The following is a 19588-nucleotide window of genomic DNA, read 5'->3' on the forward strand; positions in this document are numbered from 1 at the left end:
AACAAATCTAAACCTGATTACATGCGTAATTTCATTGGTAAATAAATAAAGATTATTTTAATTTAATATTTTATTCTATTCTAACATCATTATCACTTAAAAAAATGCTTTCGAAGTTTAAACGACAACTCAACAGAATTTCCTTTGTATTCCAACACCTCCCAAAATAACAAGACCTGCTAATGAGGTGTAACATTCAGCCATAGATCCAAATATACACATATATATCCACTATCCAAGAAGTAACATCATCAAGTACATCATAGAGGTTTTACACTTTAAAAATATGATTAATACTAATACATATTCCCTATAGCTGCATAATACCAAAAAGATGAACAAAAGATATCAACATGGCTACCAATCGAAGGAGGCCTACCAAAAAGAAGTAACTGTACAATCTGCAACTGAAGCAACCTCCTACTCTCAGCTGCCTGTGAATTGGAAATGGAAATAAGGAAGGAGTAAGTCACAAAGACTTAGTGACGGCCTATTAATTAATTAACCACCATGAACTAGAAGGGGGAACATCATAAGCACAATTCGTTTCTCTTTAAAACTCAGGATAAATATGACAAATGATCAAATCAAGAAATTTAAATCACTTACATGAAACATATATGTTACGCTAAAAGCTCCATGATTTACTAACTCAAATAAATGCCACTTTAACATATGGAAAACTTAAAGAATCAAAGAATGCTGTTAAATCGTTTCCAATTTATAAAAACACTTAAAAATCCGATAATCCAAATGCAATAGGGGACACACATGAGAGAACCATAATCATAAGGCAGCTCCACCTAACGAATAGTTCTTTCCTTTCTCAAGTCACATCGTGTCATCGGGGGAAGCTACTTCTCGTTGATAGTCTTTTCCTCCTAAGGGTCATTTTACCCAAGGGGCGACTCCATCTAACGAATAGCCCTCTACACCCAGAATCATGTCATAACTTATCAATCTCATCGGGGACAGTTGCATCTCGTTGATAGCCCTTTTCGTGCACTAGCAGCTCAATCTAACAGATAGCCCTCTCCACTCGGAATCAAATAACTAGGTGTTAGCATATTTTGGAGTGTGTCACTGATATAGTGAGAAAGAGAGAGAAAAAACACAGAACATGAATGACAATAAAGGAGAAGAAGGGACATAAACTCATAGCTCATTACCGATTTTTGTATGATATTAGCTATTAGGATTTTTATGCTTTCACTTTGTAATATGAGTAACTAAGTCCCCAATCTCGAGGTTGCAATGTATGATATAATTCTAACCTCTTTTTATTATATATATTATTTCAATTCAGTTATGGACTGGGCTAGACCCTAGGGTCCCTCGCCCAGGGAACCTGACCTCAGGCGGAGGACGCACCATGACTTTGGGCCGCCTTGCTCGAGGCCCAACGGGCCCATTTGAATAAGAAAAGAGGCGCTAAAGCCCAACTCTACCTCTATAAATAGGATGGGAATACCAATTGTAAGGGACTCTTAGCTCATTTTAGTAATAATAGCATTGAAATTCAGTTATACTCTCTCTCTAAGTGGTTAGAGCTTCTCTCTCTAAGAGTTCATATCACTTTCCTCACGCTTTGGGTACTACATTCCCTCTCTATGTTCCAGCACGGAACATTTCGCGCCGTCTGTGGGGATCGGTAGATTTCTATTCCTGGACTACGTGGATCGTGATTCAGAGGAGTGAAGCTTGTTTTTCTACGCGATTGTTCTCGAGTTTTTTGGAGGATTGTGCTCCAGAGAAAGATTCTTTGATTTTCCATACAGTTTCTTCCGTTTTCGAGTTTTTCCGGAGAAATTCTCCAATTCCGATGGAAACACGGCGTAGACGACGTGATGACGATCCATAGCATCGATATGTTTCGCCGACGCGCCGCGTCAGAGGCAGGCCACGACGTGCGCTAGGGGTGTACAAGGGACGGGTTAGGACGGGTTTTTGTTAACCCTAACCCGGCCCTAAATATTGACCGGGCCAATTCATAGACCCTAACCCGTTCCTAGACCCGAAGCAACCCGACAATATGCGGGTCCAATTTAGGACGGGTCTATGTAAGACGGGACCGGGTTGGCCCGAGGGACAATAAGTCTAAGACTATTTAATATCAATTGTAAAATTTAAAGATAATAACATACTAAAAGAGTTATAAGTTGGAACTATCTCTTAGAAGAAAAAACTTGAAAGTATCCAATTCTTGCATAATCTATTGTACTTGAGACGCTTACATTTTTTATCTATATGCATGCGTCACTCACTTTGTTTGATCTCTCTTCACTTGTCTCACATGTGCATAATGCACATGCATGATTTTCTCTTCGTTAGAGCATGAAAGTGTCGATCTTGTGACCAATGTTTATTTAATTCATAAGGTAGATGTTAAACATTTTCATCTCATCCACATGGTAAGATAAATTTGAGCACCATTTATCACATTTTGATCATTATAACAAATTAAAATTTTATAAAATATCTATGTGGGACGGGCCGGGTGACCCGAGTGTCAACCTGAACCCGACCCTACCCGAAGTCGGACAACTCAATGATCAACCCGAACCCGGTCTCTTTTAATGATCGGGTCGGGTTGAACCCGATCCTAAAGACTTGGGCTGGGACGGGTTGGCGGGTAGGGCCGGGTCTTGTACACCCCTAACGTGCGCAGGTTCAACGTGAGGAGCCGGATCAGGTGACTCCTCCTGCTCCGCCTCCACCTCCACCTTCTCCAACGCCTCTTTTACCTTCTCCGCCGTCCTCGCCAGAGCGGTAGAGGTCACCTACGACGTCAGGAGAAGAGACTCAGGCACCGATCTCTAGCCAAGATTGGAGACGTTTGATTAGTAGTATTAACGATATTCGACAGCGAAACGAGTATCTCCAAGAGCAGCTAGAGTATTATCGCATTGAGCAGCAAGATGAGGGAGAACGTGAGGCAGAGGCGGTGGCGGAGTTCGAACCGTTTTCAGCGGAGGTGAGAGAAGTTTCCATTCCAGACAATATGAAGAATATAGTGCTGGAAACCTACAGTGGAAAGGCTGACCCCAAGGAGCACTTGCTATATTTCAACACGAAGATGGTGATCAGCGCTGCTTCTGCTGCGGTCAAGTGCAGGATGTTTCCAGCCACATTCAAAGGCACAGCGATGGCGTGGTTCACGGCTTTGCCACGAGGATCCATCACGAACTTTCGTGACTTCTCATCCAAATTCCTTGTCCAATTCTCAGCGAGCAAGACTAAGCAGGTGACGATTGAAGATTTGTACAATGTGCGTCAATCTGAGGGGGAGACTTTGAAGCAGTACGTGAAGCGGTTCAGCGCTGCGTCGGTAAAGATAGAGGAATCCGAGCCAAATGCCTGTGCTCGCGCCTTTAAAAACGGATTGCAGCCAGGAAAGTTAAATAGTAAATTGAGCCAAAAGCCGGCCAAGTCAATGGCGGAGGTGCGAGCCCGGGCGAACACGTACATACTTAAGCGAAGACGTGCGAAAGTAGAGAAGGATGGCGGACAGGGGGACGCGTCGCTAGAGGACAAGCTGGGCAAGGAGAAAGCGGAGGGAAGCAAAAGGCGGGACAGGAAGGTTCGAACTGGGGAAAAGGCACCGAGGGAATCTTTGTATCCCAAAAAGGAAAACTTTGAGCGGCGTCGGCCTTGGCATCAGGCCGACCCCCGTCGCCGTGAGGAGGCAGGAAAAAGCTTGAACGCCCACCTGACAGAGCTGCTGAGTGAAGTTAAGGCGACGCATGCAGTGGAGGAGGGCGAAAGAAGGAATGATCCGCCGCGGGCAATGACAGACAAGACCAAGTGGTGTGAGTACCACCGTTCAGCAGGACATGACACAGGGGATTGCTTTACTTTGAAGAATGAAATCGAGAGGCTCATTCGAGCAGGCCGGTCGCAGTTGAATGAATGTGGCGCACGTTGGAACGGAGAGCGACAGTATGGGAACAGGTACATGGGGTCTCGCCAGCAAGATGAACGCCGGCGGGAGGAACGTCGCCAGACGCCGAGTACTGACAAAAAGGAGACACTGGCCGCGCTGTAAATTCAGGTTCCCTGTAGTACGAATGTCCTGCACGATGCTAGGACAATAGGATCGACAATCGCTAACAGTAAAACAAAACTTAAACCAGAAACAACAAGACACAAGAATTGTTAACCCAGTTCAGTGAAAAACTTTCACCTACGTCTGGAGGGTTTTCACCCAAAGAAAGGAAATCCACTATCTCAAGATTCAGGAACTACAGACACTCATGAACGCAACAGTTCATAGTTCACTTCCTAATCTACCCAGTGTATTTCTACTTAGAATCTCAACCTAAGTATGAGAGCCCCTCTCACTTTCTCTCAATCACTGCCACAGTGATTGGTGAATACAATGAACAATCACAGTTTGAATGCAATCAAACACACAAAACCCTTCTTTGCTTTATAGAATCAGTGAGTAAAGAGGATTCACAACTAACAAAGGACAAAGCACAATAACAAATCCTAAAACACTCGATCTCTCTCTCTCTTAGCTTCGGTAGTCTTCATGTTTTAGGTCTTCATCCTTTTATAAACTTCAGCAGCGGTAGCATGGGCTCTAGGGTTAGCATGGGCTGAAGTAACAGATTGCAGCAACAACAAATCAAAACGCAATCTTGATAGATTCAGTTTGCTTATTGCACAAGTAAAGATAGAAACCAATCTTTTAACAAAGATTGTTTCAACAAATAACAACTCATAATTAAAACCCTTCTAGAATAGCTACTTACACCTTAAGTAACTTGAAAACATATCTTCAGAGGGCCCACAACAGAAACTCTAGCTAAGGACTGATGCTCTAGCTTCACGAGGTCAGATGCCACGGCATCTGCTTCGACAATCAGTTGTTTTGACAAAATGCAAGGCAACATGTACCAACATGCGCGAAAGAAGGGAGCAGAGGAAACCTTTAATAAAGATCTTGAACCGCCGGTAGGCACGATAAATACAATTGCGGGTGGTTTTGGCGGAGGCGGTGCAACGACCTCGGCAAGGAAAAGACACGCTAGGGCGGTGACGTCGGTGCAACAATACGAGACTCCTTTTAGTTTCCAGCATCCCGACATAGTCATTTCAACGGCCGACATTGAGGGAGTTAAGACGCACAAGGATGATCCTATAGTCGTCATGATTAACGGATAAGGATTTAATGCCTTATACAGGAACCCTGGTAAGGTTTTCGGGCGAGCAATTGTGGGTGCGAGGATACATAGATTTAGACACAATCTTTGGGATTGATGAAAACGCCAAGCTCCTTCGTGTGAGATACCTCGTGATACAGGTCGTGGCTTCATACAATGTCATTATAGGAAGAAACACACTTAACCGTCTTTGCACGGTAATCTCCACGGCTCACCTGGCGGTTAAGTATCCACTGATGTGCGGAAGAGTAGGAAAGATTGCAGTCGACCAAAGGCGAGCCAGAGAATGTTACAATAACTGCTTCAACATGTACGGAAAAAAAGGAGCTGGCGAGGGACATCGGTGTCATGAAATAGAGATTCAGTTGGGAACTCAGAACAAGAGAGATAAGCAGGAGCGCAGGATAGGAGAGACTGATGGCGAAAAGGTAAAGAGGCAACGGAAGAATCAAAGGCAGGGGAAAGAGGTTGAAGAAACAGAGAGAAAGGGACCATTCACAGACATTAGGGCGGAGGAGCGCTGGGCAGGGATAGTTGATGATCTCGAAAGGTACAAATTCAGTAGAGGAGTGCTGGCAATTGAGCCCAGGCTCATGTCTGAACAGGAGCGGCGTTTGAAAAAGTTGGTAGAGGAAAATTTTGACCTCTTCAGCTGGAGCCCAGGGGAAAATTTAGGAGTTTTTCAACGCCAGGAGGGCGGAGAGAAAAGAACGGAGTTATCCGGACAGGATTGGGATCAGCTAGAGGCAGGGCGAAGAGGCCCGACTCACCGCATCAAGGGCAGGGGCAAGGCCAGGTCAAGGCAACGGGAGTCGGCGAAAAATAGATTTTAAACGATCTTATACCTTAAAAATAAAATTATGAAATTGTTGAGTGATAAATAAATTTTTCAAATAAAATACTTTTACTTTTATCCCCAAGTGTTTGGTCTAGTGATAAGCAAGCTAGATTCTCATAAGTGTGAGGTCATAAGATCAAACACCGAAAAAGTCATTTATGCTAGAATGTTTGGGTGCACTTGTTCATCCGAAAAAGTGGTGGGAGGATGATCGCTCGGAGGAGGAAGAGGAAGAAGAAGGAAAAATGAAGAATGATTAAATTTTGTGAAATAGAATTTTGAAGGACTTAAACTAATATAAAAATTACATGTGGAAACTTATATATGACTAGGATTATCACATGAGTTGATTTTAAATGGTTTATGATGTCATAACTAAGAACTATTTTTAATCAGACAAATCTTTTTTAGTTTAATTTTGATGCACCGACGGTGTAAAGTTTTTTTACACCGTCAACCAATCAGATTTCAAGGATGTGACATGTCAATTAAAGAAATTAAATGAAAAGAGAGATTTTCTTACATTCTTGAAATCTGATTGGTTAACGGTGTAAAAAAATTTTACACCGTCGGTGCATCAAACTTTTTCTCTTTATAGGGATTAAAACTTATGAAAAAAAATTATAAGAAACATGTTAGATTACGGTGTATCTAAAAATATATTTAACCCTTTTATAACAATATACCATCTAAGTTAGCTTAGACAAAAGAAATTCAATTTTATAAGCCAAATGGAATCAAGGGAAGCACGAGGGTGCCCCACCCAATTATAAACGAATAGAAAAGTTTCTGAAAAAAGACTGGATTCTTAGTCAAAGAGATTAACCCACTTAGAATACAAATAAATCCCAAAATAGCAATTTAAGCCTCCACAATAAAATTGGTCCAACATGCTAGTGAGTAGTGATCAATTATTGTCTCCTTAAAATACTTGAATATATACCCCATCAAAGTAGCCCCATGGCAGATTCTTCATTTGCTTGATGGAAAACCATACTAATTAACAGTTCCAAATTCATAATTTATATAATAGATCTAAAACGCAATAGATAAAATTAATATTTCGATATTAGAATGTAATTTGCAAAGGAATAGTTTTTTAAATTTAATATATAAATATAAAATTTTATTCGTTTAATTTTTCTCTTCAATAGCGATTGTTATTTTTGATAACATAGTTTCAATAACGTTTTTAATTCTATTTGAAAAACAATGTTTTTAAAATTAAATAATAACTTAAATGACATTTTCATCCATGTAATACACCCCTTTTCTGAGTTTCGTCCTTTTAATTTTTTTTTATGTTTTTGATATCTCTAAAATTGGTGTTTTAGTTTCTAGTCCTTCCATTACCTTTTCCGTAAAAAATTAAACAGAAAACCTTTAACTCCATCCCTCCTTTCTCGTTCTCGCACACATCTCACCCAACAATGGCCCCTAACTTCCACTGTCACTACAAGTGACCACCGTTGCCAGCCTAACTCCGACGAAGTTCCACTCAGACGTGAACACCCTGCAAAATTGGAAACTCAATGTCACCCACCCCCAGCCAAGCAAGCAGTCGTCACCACCACGTCTCTAAACCGCTGAATGAATGCATTCTCGCCAAATCGATGCAAAGAATCGATGCATTCTTGCCATAACCATTAGCGTTAACATTGACTACATCAATCAACTAATGAAATTGATGCAAATAATGAAATTGATGAGTGACAAATAGATTTTTTAAATAAAAAAATTTATCACCAATAAAGTGTTTGGTCTAGTGGTAAGTAAACTAGATCTTCGTAATTGTGAGGATACAAGATCAAATACCGAAAAAGTCATTTATGCAATGGAGAATGTTTGAGTGCAATTGTTCGGCGACAAAAATGCTTGGTGGAAGGATGATGAGTCAAAGGAGAAAGAGGAAGTAGAAGGAAAATGACTAAATTGAATGAAAAAATATTTAAAAAATGGTTTATCATGTCATAATTAAGAACTATTTTTAATAAGATAATTTTTTTTAGGGATTTAAACTTATAAATTTGTTGATAAAAAATATTTTAGTTTACGGTTTATAAGTCAGTATTAATTTTTTTTAACCTTTTACAAAAATATACCATCTGACTTGAACAATAGAATAACATCATCAAAAAATTCTTATATACCGGTTGAAAAGAGAGATATAATTTTAGTTGAATCAATTAGTGTAGGGTTAAATGCTTAAGAGTTAAGATGTCTGATCATGTCACACACGTGTGCTATCAATTCCAAGCTTATTAAAAATATTTTTTCTTTTCTTCCCCTTCAGGTTATAACTTACTCACAACCTAGCAACACACATTTTTCTACCTATAGCTTCCACTTATACCTTGTTATTTAAGTTCTACTCTACCCATTATTTTGTGTCTACGAAAATAAAGCATGTCGACCTTATTTCTAGAAAACGATAATGGAGATGGAATTATCCTCTCAAAATTGAAAAAATGAAACATGCATGAAACTAGTTTTCCTGAAGATATCAAAAATAAAACATGTCCTTAATTCTAGAAAACAAATATAATGGAGATTTACTTTTTAATCTCAAAATGGAAGTATGAAACATGCATATAAAACTAGCTACCTTCTTGAAGATATCAACAACTTAACTTGATTGAGTTTTATTCCTCCAGCATTTTTTTTTATAAACACTACCTTTTAGTTCTTTTAGCACTTGGCTCACTCACCTTTGGTGGTGTACGAGGAGAGATCACTAGTTGTGTGGCATGGACAAGAAAATTATACCTCAAAAGAAAAGTCACTTTTAATTGAAATCAAAATTATTGGTTTTCCAGCCTATCAAAATAGCATGTATATATAATGTCAGCGCCAAAGGTTCAATAATCTGATGCTTCATTTTTTCAAAAAGAGAAATATTATTGAAAGATAATATGCCATGAGAATAACATTTTCATGTAATAGGTAAGAAGTTAAGTAATCCACACTCATTTTAATCATTTTTATTTTGGAAAAGACATAAGAATTGAATAACATCATCAAACAATACATATATACCGGTTGAAGAAGAGATATAATTGTAGTTGAATCAATTAGTGTAGGCTAGATTTGAATGCGTACGAGTTAAGATGTCTGATTCATGTCACAAACGTTTGATACCAAAACCAAACTTATTAAATATATTTGTTCTTTTCTTCCCCTTCTGGTTATAACTTACCCACAACCCAGCAACACACATTTTTCTACCTATAGCTTCCACTTATACCTTGTTATTTAAGTTCTACTATACCCATTATTTTGTGTCTACGAAAATAAAACATGTCGACCTTATTTCTAGAAAACAACGATAATGGAGATGGAATTATCCTCTTAAACATGTCGACATTAAAGAGAAATATTATTGAAGGATAATATGCCATGAGAATAACTTTCTCATGTAATAGCTAAGAAGTTAAGTAGTCCACACTCATTTTAATCTCTTTTTTTGAAAAAGATATAAGAATAACAACATCAAATAATTCATTTATACTGGTTGAAAAAGAGATATAATTGTAGTTGAATCAATTAGTGTAGAGTTGAATGCTTAAGATGTCTAATCATGCCACAAACGTGTGATATCAAACCAATTATGATCCACCATTCTTTCTCTAATTCTTATGCATGATTTTGCACTTAATACACGAGTGGTACTTGTATTTGTATCCAACAACACATTATTATATTGTACCATTTTGTAATAAAAAAATACTCAAGAAGAAAACATAGCAAGCTAACAAATATTTCAGGTCTTAATCACATGTGCATCACATGTGCATCCAGTGTATGTGTCCACGAAAATAATTATGTCCTTATTTCTAGAAAAGAAAAATAAGGGAGATGTAATTTCTCTTAAAATGGTAGAATAAAATGTGAAACTTGATTCATTTTTGTTCTAACATTTTTCTACGTATAGCTGCCACTTATTTAAGTTCTACTCTACCCATTATTTTATGTCTACAAAAATAAAGCATGTCGACCGTATTTCTAGAAAACAACGATAATGGAGATGGAATTATCCTCTTAAAATTGAAGAAATGAAAAACATGCATGAAACTAGATTTCCTGAAGATATCAAAAATAAAGAATGTCCTTATTTCTAGAAAACAAATATAATAGAAATTTACTTTTAATCTTATCATGGAAGTATGAAACATGCATATAAAACTTGCTACGTTCTTGAAGATATCAACAACTTAACTTGATTCGTATGAAACCTTCTCCCTCACTGTAACCCCTTAACATTTTCCTATTCCTTATTTTATTCGTAACCACACGACGGCAAGGGGTTACGACCGCGATGACGGCGCAGACGAAGGCTCTAGAGGGACGTGAGGAAGGAGAACTACGTAGACCATCCTTTAGAGACATGGCCATGGGCAGGAAGGAAGCCTGACCAGGCGTGAGTCACTTATCTTAAATGTGATTGGTCCACCTAAGACCATGAGTTATTTAACGCAAACTTTTTCATGGGTCATTTAAACAACCGCGGTATATAATTGGAAAGATTACAAATTATTGGTATGTAAATTAATTTATTTAAATTAGAAAATTAATTATATTAAATCGTAAAATCGCTCGATCATACATAGCACGGAAACGGGTTAATATCCTAGCTAGTATAATAAAAAGAACCAAGTTAACTATCAAATCACTTAAAATATTCATCACCTCATGGGCTTAGTATTCCACATCACATTCGGTTTATTTGGGTTCAATAAGTGGAACTTACGAATCATATACCACCTGAACTTACGAATCATATACTCCCTTAAAAAAGATATCCTTCTGGTTTCATTTTTTATTACTGCATAAACTTTCTACGAGAAGACTTAGCCCCCTTTTAAAAGATTTTGTAAAGGAGGCCATAATGTTTGAACAAACGAGCTTTTCTGTTGTTGAAGTCATACCTCTTCCAGAAGAATCTTTTGATGTTGAAATAGGTGGTTCATTTCGAGAGGTTTGGTAGTTCTTTGTTGATTTTTTTGCATCATTTAGTTCCCAAGAATACAAATGAAAAGGAAAAAGCTTCAATTTTCCATCAAGAGCATCATTCTCTTCATGAGGAAATTACTTACTTGATTCTTCATTGTGTGGAGATATGCTTATTTTTTTTTATGGGGAAATTACTTACTTGATTCATCATTGTGTTGAGTTATTATTCATTGTTATCACATAGCCTCACAAATATTCTAAAAACACTAAAAAGAAATGGAATCAAAAAATCAATACTTTATTCAAGTGGGTCACATAACATAACAGATCATGAAATACCAATTGTGTATACATAGGCTGGCTCAATCTCTATTATAGTATTATTCCTAAATGTCAAGATTATATAGTCCATTATCTTGCTTTAAATGCCAATAATCAAAAAAGTTTGGAGGATACATACCCCCTATGCGTATTTAAGTTAGGATGCTTATGAATGTTCATTTGAACAAATCTTTTGTCACCCCGTCATCTGCTTTATCTGTAAAAAATTGGTTAAGAAAAAACACGGTTAAGTGAATGAACATTGTAGATACCAATCTCATGTTCATAAAAAAAATAAGCATAGCTCCATACAATGAAGAATCAAGTAAGTAATTTCCCCATGAAGAGAAAGATGCTCTTGATGGAAAATTAATTTTTTTTTCCTTTTCATTTGTATTCTTGGAAACTAAATGATGCAAACAAATCAACAAAGAACTACCAAACCCCTCGAAATGAACTACTTATTTCAACATCAAGAGATTCTTCTGGAAGAGGTATGAATTCAACAACAGAAAAGCTCGTTTGTCCAAACATTCTGGCCTTCTATACAAAATCTGTTAAAAGGGGGCTAAGTCTTCTCGTAGAAAGTTTATGCAGCAATAATAAAGGATCCCAGAAGGATATCTTTTTTAAGGGAGTATATGATTCATAAGTTCAGGTGGTATATGATTCGTAAGTTCCACTATATGATTCGTAAGTTCCACTTATTGAACATAAAGAAACCATGTGATGTGGACAACTAAGCCCAGGAGGTGATGAATATTTTAAGTGATTTGATAGTTAACTTGGTTGTTTTTATTATACTAGCTAGGATAGTAACTTGTTTGAGAGCACCGGTTGTCTCAACGAAAATATATATTCTACTAGGCCAAGACAGACCAGGGTTTGCTCGGCTACCTAGAAGATGCTCAGCAATAGTTTCATGGGGATGTACTCATATAAAAGGAGAAGTTCAGGTCTATTGAGAGAAGTGCATTCATCTATCTATCTACACACGCAACACGCACGTAGAACAAACACAAACACACAGAGAAGTTTAATTCAGAAAATGATTCTCATCTGCATACTGCATAGGACAGTTCCATTCTAATTTCGAAAAATTGTACTTTCAGGTACAGCAGCTGGCTGATTGATTCTTGCTTCTTCATCATTTAGTTTTTACAAAGGAAAGATCTTTTGACATTAGATTACAATCTAAAGAGAGAATAAATGATCATATATATTCAGATTGACTTTGGAAGATCAAAGCAAGTGTAAAGCTACATAAATTAAATCTTTCATCTTTAAGCTCCAATGTCTGAATAGAATAATCTTCATGCACTGTTTCATCTGAAATTATATCCTGCATCCAATCATCAAATTAGAATCTATGTATTTTGAAAGAGAATAATCTGACAGTACAAAAATCACACAGTTCACCTGAAACAACATATGAGCTAAGATATTGCAATGAAATTTTTTGATGGATATGGGTCATCATTCAGCAGCACAATTTCATCATCATGTGAGCTTGACATATCCATTACCTCAGGTTGGTTGCCATCATTTTGTATATGCTAGAGGGTACTCAGAACTTCGTCCATGGAAGGTCTCAAACTTCCGGAACTCTGCAAGCACCGAAATGCTAGCTCGACCACACCACTGATCATTTGGTTGACCTTGCTATCTGAATCAAATCCAAGTGATGGGTGCACCAGCTCATGCAATTTTTGGTTCTGAATTTTGGTGATTGCAATGTTGGCCAAAAGGTTTTCTGTTGTATGCCACTCAAACGTAGGTAAGGATGATATACGCTCAATCAGCACAACTCCAAAGTTGTAGACATTACTTTTGCTGGTAAGCCGATAGCACTGACTGTACTCTGTATCCACATACCCCGGTGTCCCTAGTAGACCTGTTGTAACATGCGATACATCATGCCGGAGAAGACGTGAAAGAATGAAATCTGCAAGTTTGATATGAAAATGCATGTCAAGCAGAATATTATCGGTTTTCACATCTCGGTGGATGACTTCAGCTGCGTGAAAATATTTGAGCGCACTGGCGGTCTCCACAGCAATACACATCCGACTTGGACAAGAGAGTGCAGGGTTGGCTCGGCGACCGCGAAGATGCTTAGCAACAGTTCCATTGGAGATGTACTCATACACAAGGAGAAGCTCAGGGCTATTGCGAGCAGTGCATTCATTGAGTGACACCAGATTTGGGTGCACTAGACCAGTTAGGATCTCAACTTCATTTCTAAAGTGTTTAGGACACTAGGGCACCAATTAGATACATGCACACACGCACATGAACGCACACGCGCGCATACATATTTATTTATATCGCCAAGGCCAGTGGCGCAACAATGGCGATCACAACAAAACGGATAAGCGAGAGGAGGAGCGAACGGACAATAAGGGCAAGAAGAAGCAAGAATCAGCGGCTATCGCCACAAAAGGGGCTGATGACACGTTCGCTCAACACTCAGGACCGCCCGTAGGGACCATAAACACCATCGCTGGAGGATTTGGCGGTGGTGGCGACACCCATGCGGCGCGGAAACGTCATGTTCGTGCAGTTAATTCAGTTCATGAAGTTGCTTTCGGATTCGTGCACCCTGACATAACAATCTCGATGGCAGACTTTGAGGGGATAAAACCTCATAAGGATGACCCAATAGTAGTGCAATTAAGGCTGAATAGTTTCAACGTTAGAAGGGTACTCCTGGATCAGGGTAGTTCAGCTGATATTATCTATGGTGACGCATTTGACAAGTTGGGACTGACTGACAATGATCTGACTCCATATGCGGGAACCTTGGTGGGTTTTGCAAGAGAGCAAGTAATGGTGCGAGGATTCATTGATCTGGACACAATATTTGGGGAAGATGAGTGTGCAAAAGTTTTGAAAGTAAGGTATCTGGTCCTCCAGGTGGTGGCATCTTATAATGTCATCATTGGGCGAAATACATTGAATCGCCTCTGTGCTGTAATTTCAACAGCCCACTTGGCAGTCAAATATCCACTAATCAACGGCAAGGTTGGTAAGCTGAAGGTTGACCAGAAATTGGCGAGGGAATGTTATAATAATTGCCTCAACCTGTATGGTAAGAAGAGTGCGTTGGTTGGGCACAGATGTTATGAAATTGAAACTTCGGATGAAAATCTTGACCCACGTGGCGAGGGGCGAGTGAACAGGCCCACGCCAATTGAGGAAACAAAGGCGCTAAAGTTTGGCGATCGCACTTTGAAGATTGGGACTAGATTGACGGACGAGCAGGAGACGCGCCTGAAAAAGTTGCTAGGCGAGAACTTAGATTTGTTTGCTTGGAGCTGCAAGGACATGCTCGGAATTGATCCAAACTTCATCTGCCATCGATTAGCATTGAATCCAAGTGTCAAGCCAGTTTCACAACTCAGGCGGCGCTTGGGCGGAGACAAGGGAAAAGCGGTTCAACAAGAAGTTGACAAGTTGCTGGCGGCAGAATTCATCAGGGAGGTGAAATATCCGACGTGGTTGGCGAACGTCGTGATGGTGAAGAAGGCGAATGGAAAATGGCAAATGTGCGTGGATTACACAGACTTAAACAAGGCATGCCCAAAGGATTCGTATCCCCTTCCCAGCATTGATGGTCTCGTTGATGGTGCCTTAGGCAACGAACTGCTTAGCTTGATGGATGCTTATTCTGGTTATCATCAAATCTGTATGCACCCGGCAGACGAAGACAAAACGGCTTTCATGACCGCCAGAGTCAACTATTGTTATCGCACCATGCCGTTTGAATTAAAGAATGCTGGGGCGACCTACCAAAGATTGATGGATAAGGTTTTTGCTGGACAGGTGGGAAGAAACATGGAAGTTTATGTTGACGATATGATCGTTAAATCAGTACGTGGTTTGGACCATCATCAAGATCTGGAAGAAGCATTTGGCGAGATAAGGAAGCACAATATGCGCCTCAACCCGGAGAAATGCTCTTTTGGTGTTCAGGGCGGCAAGTTTTTAGGATTCATGATCACATCCAGAGGAATAGAGATAAACCCAGACAAATGCAAGGCGATTCAGCAGATGAAAAGCCCCTCTAATGTGAAAGAAGTCCAACGTTTAACAGGGCGAATAGCAGCTTTATCTCGATTTCTTCCTAAGTCTGGTGATAGATCTTTCCCTTTTTTCAAGTGTCTTCGAAAAAATGTTGCATTTGAGTGGACGGCGGAGTGTGAAGAAGCTTTTGTTCGCCTCAAGGAACTCCTGTCGTCACCGCCAATCTTGTCAAAACCAATACAGGGACACCCGCTGCACTTGTATTTTGCTGTGAGTGATAGGGCTCTGAGTTCTGTGATATTGCAGGAAATAGATGGCGAGCATCGAATTGTTTATTTTGTTAGCCACACACTCCAGGGCGCAGAGGTCAGATACCAGAAAATTGAGAAGGCGGCGCTGGCGGTCCTTGTCACCGCCCGGCGGTTGAGACCTTATTTTCAGAGTTTTCCAGTGAAGGTGCGGACGGATTTGCCTCTGAGACAAGTGTTACAAAAACCAGATTTGTCAGGTAGATTGGTCGCCTGGTCGGTTGAATTATCTGAATACGGGTTGCAATATGATAAGCGAGGCACAGTTGGCGCACAGTCACTGGCTGATTTTGTGGTGGAGTTGACCCCAGACTGGTTTGAAAGAGTGGACACTCAGTGGACTCTCTTTGTAGATGGATCCTCCAACAGCAGTGGCAGTGGCGCGGGAGTGACGCTGGAAGGACCAGGAGATCTAGTATTGGAGCAATCGCTGAAATTCGAGTTCAAGGTGACAAACAACCAGGCGGAATATGAAGCTCTTATCGCCGGATTGAAGTTGGCGCGTGAAGTAAAGATCGGAAGGTTGTTGATAAGAACGGACTCGCAGCTGGTAGAGAATCAAGTGTAGGGAACTTTCCAGGTCAAGGATCCCAACCTGATCAAGTACCTTGAGCGAGTGCGATATTTGATGACACTTTTTCAAGAAGTTGTGGTAGAGTATGTTCCTCGGGCAGGAAACCAGCGGGCGGACGCGTTGGCCAAATTGGCAAGCACACGGAAGCCCGACAACAACAAAAGTGTGATTCAGGAAACGCTAGCGTGCCCCAGCATTGAAGGCGAGCTCATGGCATGCGTGAACAGAGGGGCGACGTGGATGGGACTCATATTATCTATCTTGGCAGGGGACCCGGCGGAAGTGGAGCAAGGCACGAAAGAGCAACGGCGAGAGGTGAGCCACTATACTCTCATTGACGGACACTTGTATCGCCGTGGTTTTTCGACGCCATTGTTGAAATGCGTACCGCCAGAAAAATACGAGGCGATAATGTCAGAGGTGCATGAAGGAGTGTGTGCAAGCCACATCGGGGGGAGGTCTTTGGCCTGCAAGGTGTTAAGGGCGGGCTTCTACTGGCCCACCCTCAGGAAGGATTGTATGGACTTTGTGAAGCGGTGTAAAAAATGTCAAGTGTTTGCGGATTTGTCTAAGGCACCGCCAAAAGAGCTGGTAACGATGAGCGCCCCATGGCCTTTCGCCATGTGGGGTGTGGACCTAGTAGGACCTTTTCCGACCGCCAGGGCGCAAATGAAGTTTATATTAGTAGCGGTGGACTACTTCACTAAATGGATTGAAGCCGAGCCCCTGGCCAAAATAATCTCTGCAAAAATAGTCAACTTTTACTGGAAGCGTATTGTTTGCAGGTTCGGGATCCCAAGGGCGATCGTATCCGACAACGGGACCCAGTTTTCAAGCAACCAAACAAGGGAATTTTGCAAGGAAATGGGCATACAGATGAGGTTCGCCTCTGTGGAGCATCCGCAAACGAACGGGCAAGTTGAATCTGCAAACAGGGTAATTCTGCGTGGATTAAGGCGACGGCTTGAGGAGGCTAAGGGAGCCTGGCTGGATGAACTCCCAGTGGTACTATGGTCGTACAACACCACTGTACAATCTACTACAAGAGAAACCCCCTTTAGAATGACCTATGGGGTAGATGCCATGTTGCCGGTGGAGATTGACAATTTCACATGGCGGACTCAGCCGGATTTCGAAGGGAGAATCAAGCCAATATGGCGATGGAGCTGGATCTTTTGTCTGAAACGCGTGATGAGGCGCACATTCGAGAAACGGCGATGAAGCAGCGTGTGGCCGCCAAGTACAATAGCAGGGTTCGCGTCTGAGATATGCAAGTTGGCGATCTGGTCCTAAAGTGGCGATCAGGAGCCCCGGGAAACAAGCTGACTCCGAACTGGGAAGAGCCCTACCGCATTGTCAAAGTTCTTGGTACAGGGGCCTATCACTTGGAAGAGCTTGATGGAAGGCGACTACCCAGGTCATTCAACGGTTTGAGTCTACGCTATTATTACAGTTGATCGTGAGCGAGAAAACTGGAAAGGCGAGGAGCTCCAAGGAAGAACTTCTGATGAGCAAAGTGAATTCGCCAAAGTTAAACATCTTCAATTTCTCTAAAAGTATCTCCAAACTCTCCATTGTAACAAAAGCGTGCTCTTTTTCTCCGAAAGGAGTTTTTTAACGAGACGCTCCATCAATAAAACGAAAATTCATGAAATTCGTGTCCAAAAATTCCAGGATTCCCTGACGATCGGAATTGCCGATCGATATAAAGAATTACGGCGATCACTAATAGGGACAAGCTTGATCCCCAAAGGGGCTTGCTGGAACCCTGAAGGTGGTGGTGATTCCACAAATGGCCTTTGACGCCTGGGAATCACCCCCCGGAAAGTCTGACGTGATTTCCGGTCCCGTAAACGATGTGCTGGGTAAGTCTCGCCAGAATACGACGAGCGCCATTAACTAGGCAAAAGTCTTGGGGCCCCCAAATGGCCATTGGGACCCAAGCATTGTAAGCCCCGAGCGGGCAAAGCCCCGGGCGAAGCCCTCAAGAATGGAGGTCGTTTATCCCTTTGTGGAAAACGTTCAAAGTCTTGACAGAGAAATGCCAAGCAACAAGCACTAGTTAAAATTAACGCACAGAATCGTTAGGCGTAATTCAATCACATGACGCGTGAAAAATAGCGCAAGATATAAGGTCGGCAAATGAATGAGGTGGAAGGCGAGTGCTTGGTCACTCAGGATGTTGAGTATTTTATTACTCCAGGGCGTTGGGGCGTTTAACTATGAAATTCATTCTTAAATTTTTTAAATAAGAATGCGGTGATTTGCGAAGTGGCGGCCAAAAGATTTACGGCGAAAGCAATCATTCAACAAAATTTACAAAGTGTTCAAAGGCGATATAAAAACAATGGCGAAATGTTGCTTATATATAGAAATGACAGGAAAGTGCATTACAGAGGGCGGTAAAGGCTAAGTAAAAACTAAAATTACATTATTCATTATTTCTTTCTTCTTCTTCTTCTTCTTCTTCTTCTTCTTCTTCTTCTTCTTCTTCTTCTTCTTCAGTTGCGGTCCAGAGGTTTTGATTAATCAAAGGAGGATCATCAGGACCAACCAATCCTTCAGCAGTGATTTCCTTCATCACTCCCATGGCGCTAAAATCAAGATTCGGGAACAAGTGTTGAGCTTGGTCCTTGGCGAGGTAGAAGCCCCGCTCGCGACTGTCATAGGCAATGTCAGCGGCTTGTTCCCTCGCCTCAGTGGCTTTGGCTTTTTCCACTGATAGCTCGCCCTCTAGCTCTTTGATCCTCGCAAGAAGGGAAGTAATCTCAGCATCTTTCGTGACGAGGGTTGCCCCATGAGCCTCGTTCACCTTCTTGATCTCTTCGGAAGTAGCCCGCATCGCCTCCAGATCTGCCTTCACCAAAGCCAAAGACTCAGCAGACTTTTTCTCCTGCTCCGCCAGCGCCTTCTTTGCTACCTCCAGTTCAGCGCCCAATGTTTCAAGCTCTAACTCCTTAGCAGCCAGCGCTTCGCCTTTGGCGGCCAAGTCCTTCTCTACTTGATCTTTTTCTTTTTTACAAGCTTGGAGGCTTGCATCAAGGCCGTCCGCCTCCTCCTTCATCAGTTTCAGATGGTCTTCCAGCTCGCCGATCCTGTTTCCCGCCGCGCCAATCAACTTGTCGGCATGAACTTTCTCCTTTCCCGCCTGCGCCACCAGTTTGTCGAAGCGCTTTTCCCAAGCAACGGCGGCTTCTTGGTGCTGAGCGCTCTCAGCCTTCAACCGTTCAGCTTCAGTAACTGCGGAGTTGAAGTTGTCAAACGCGTGGGCGAAGATGCACCCGGCGCGTAGAAGACAGGCAAGGGTCTCCTCCTTGGTCTCGTTAATGCCTCGGCTCAACACTTCTTTTTCTATGACGTCGCGGTTGAGGCCAGTGAGCAAGAACTCTGAGGGCTCAATAGC

General features: G+C 41.3%; 1 protein-coding gene across 1 annotated transcript; it reads right to left on the minus strand.

Moving 5' to 3' along the window:
- Positions 1-12833: 12833 nt before the first annotated feature.
- Positions 12834-19027, minus strand: LOC130736839 (LEAF RUST 10 DISEASE-RESISTANCE LOCUS RECEPTOR-LIKE PROTEIN KINASE-like 1.2). Its single transcript, XM_057588619.1, has 2 exons — positions 18740-19027; positions 12834-13535 (listed from the first exon to the last, which is right to left on the minus strand). Exons 1-2 carry the CDS (start codon positions 19025-19027, stop codon positions 12834-12836), a joined length of 990 nt encoding a protein of 329 aa, XP_057444602.1.
- Positions 19028-19588: the final 561 nt, after the last annotated feature.

Source organism: Lotus japonicus, chromosome 2 (assembly GCF_012489685.1).
Source record: "Lotus japonicus ecotype B-129 chromosome 2, LjGifu_v1.2".
NCBI classification, from domain to species: Eukaryota; Viridiplantae; Streptophyta; class Magnoliopsida; order Fabales; family Fabaceae; genus Lotus; species Lotus japonicus.

What these genes read in the sequence shown, in the direction of transcription:
- LOC130736839 (XM_057588619.1), bottom strand. Translation starts at nt 19,027, where the DNA reads ATGCGGGCTACTTCCGAAGAGATCAAGAAGGTGAACGAGGCTCATGGG. An exon ending in AAATCACTGCTGAAGGATTG is followed by an intron (nt 13,536 to 18,739) that starts GTTGGTCCTGAT and finishes TTGGTGCCCTAG; the next exon opens with TGTCCTAAACACTTTAGAAA.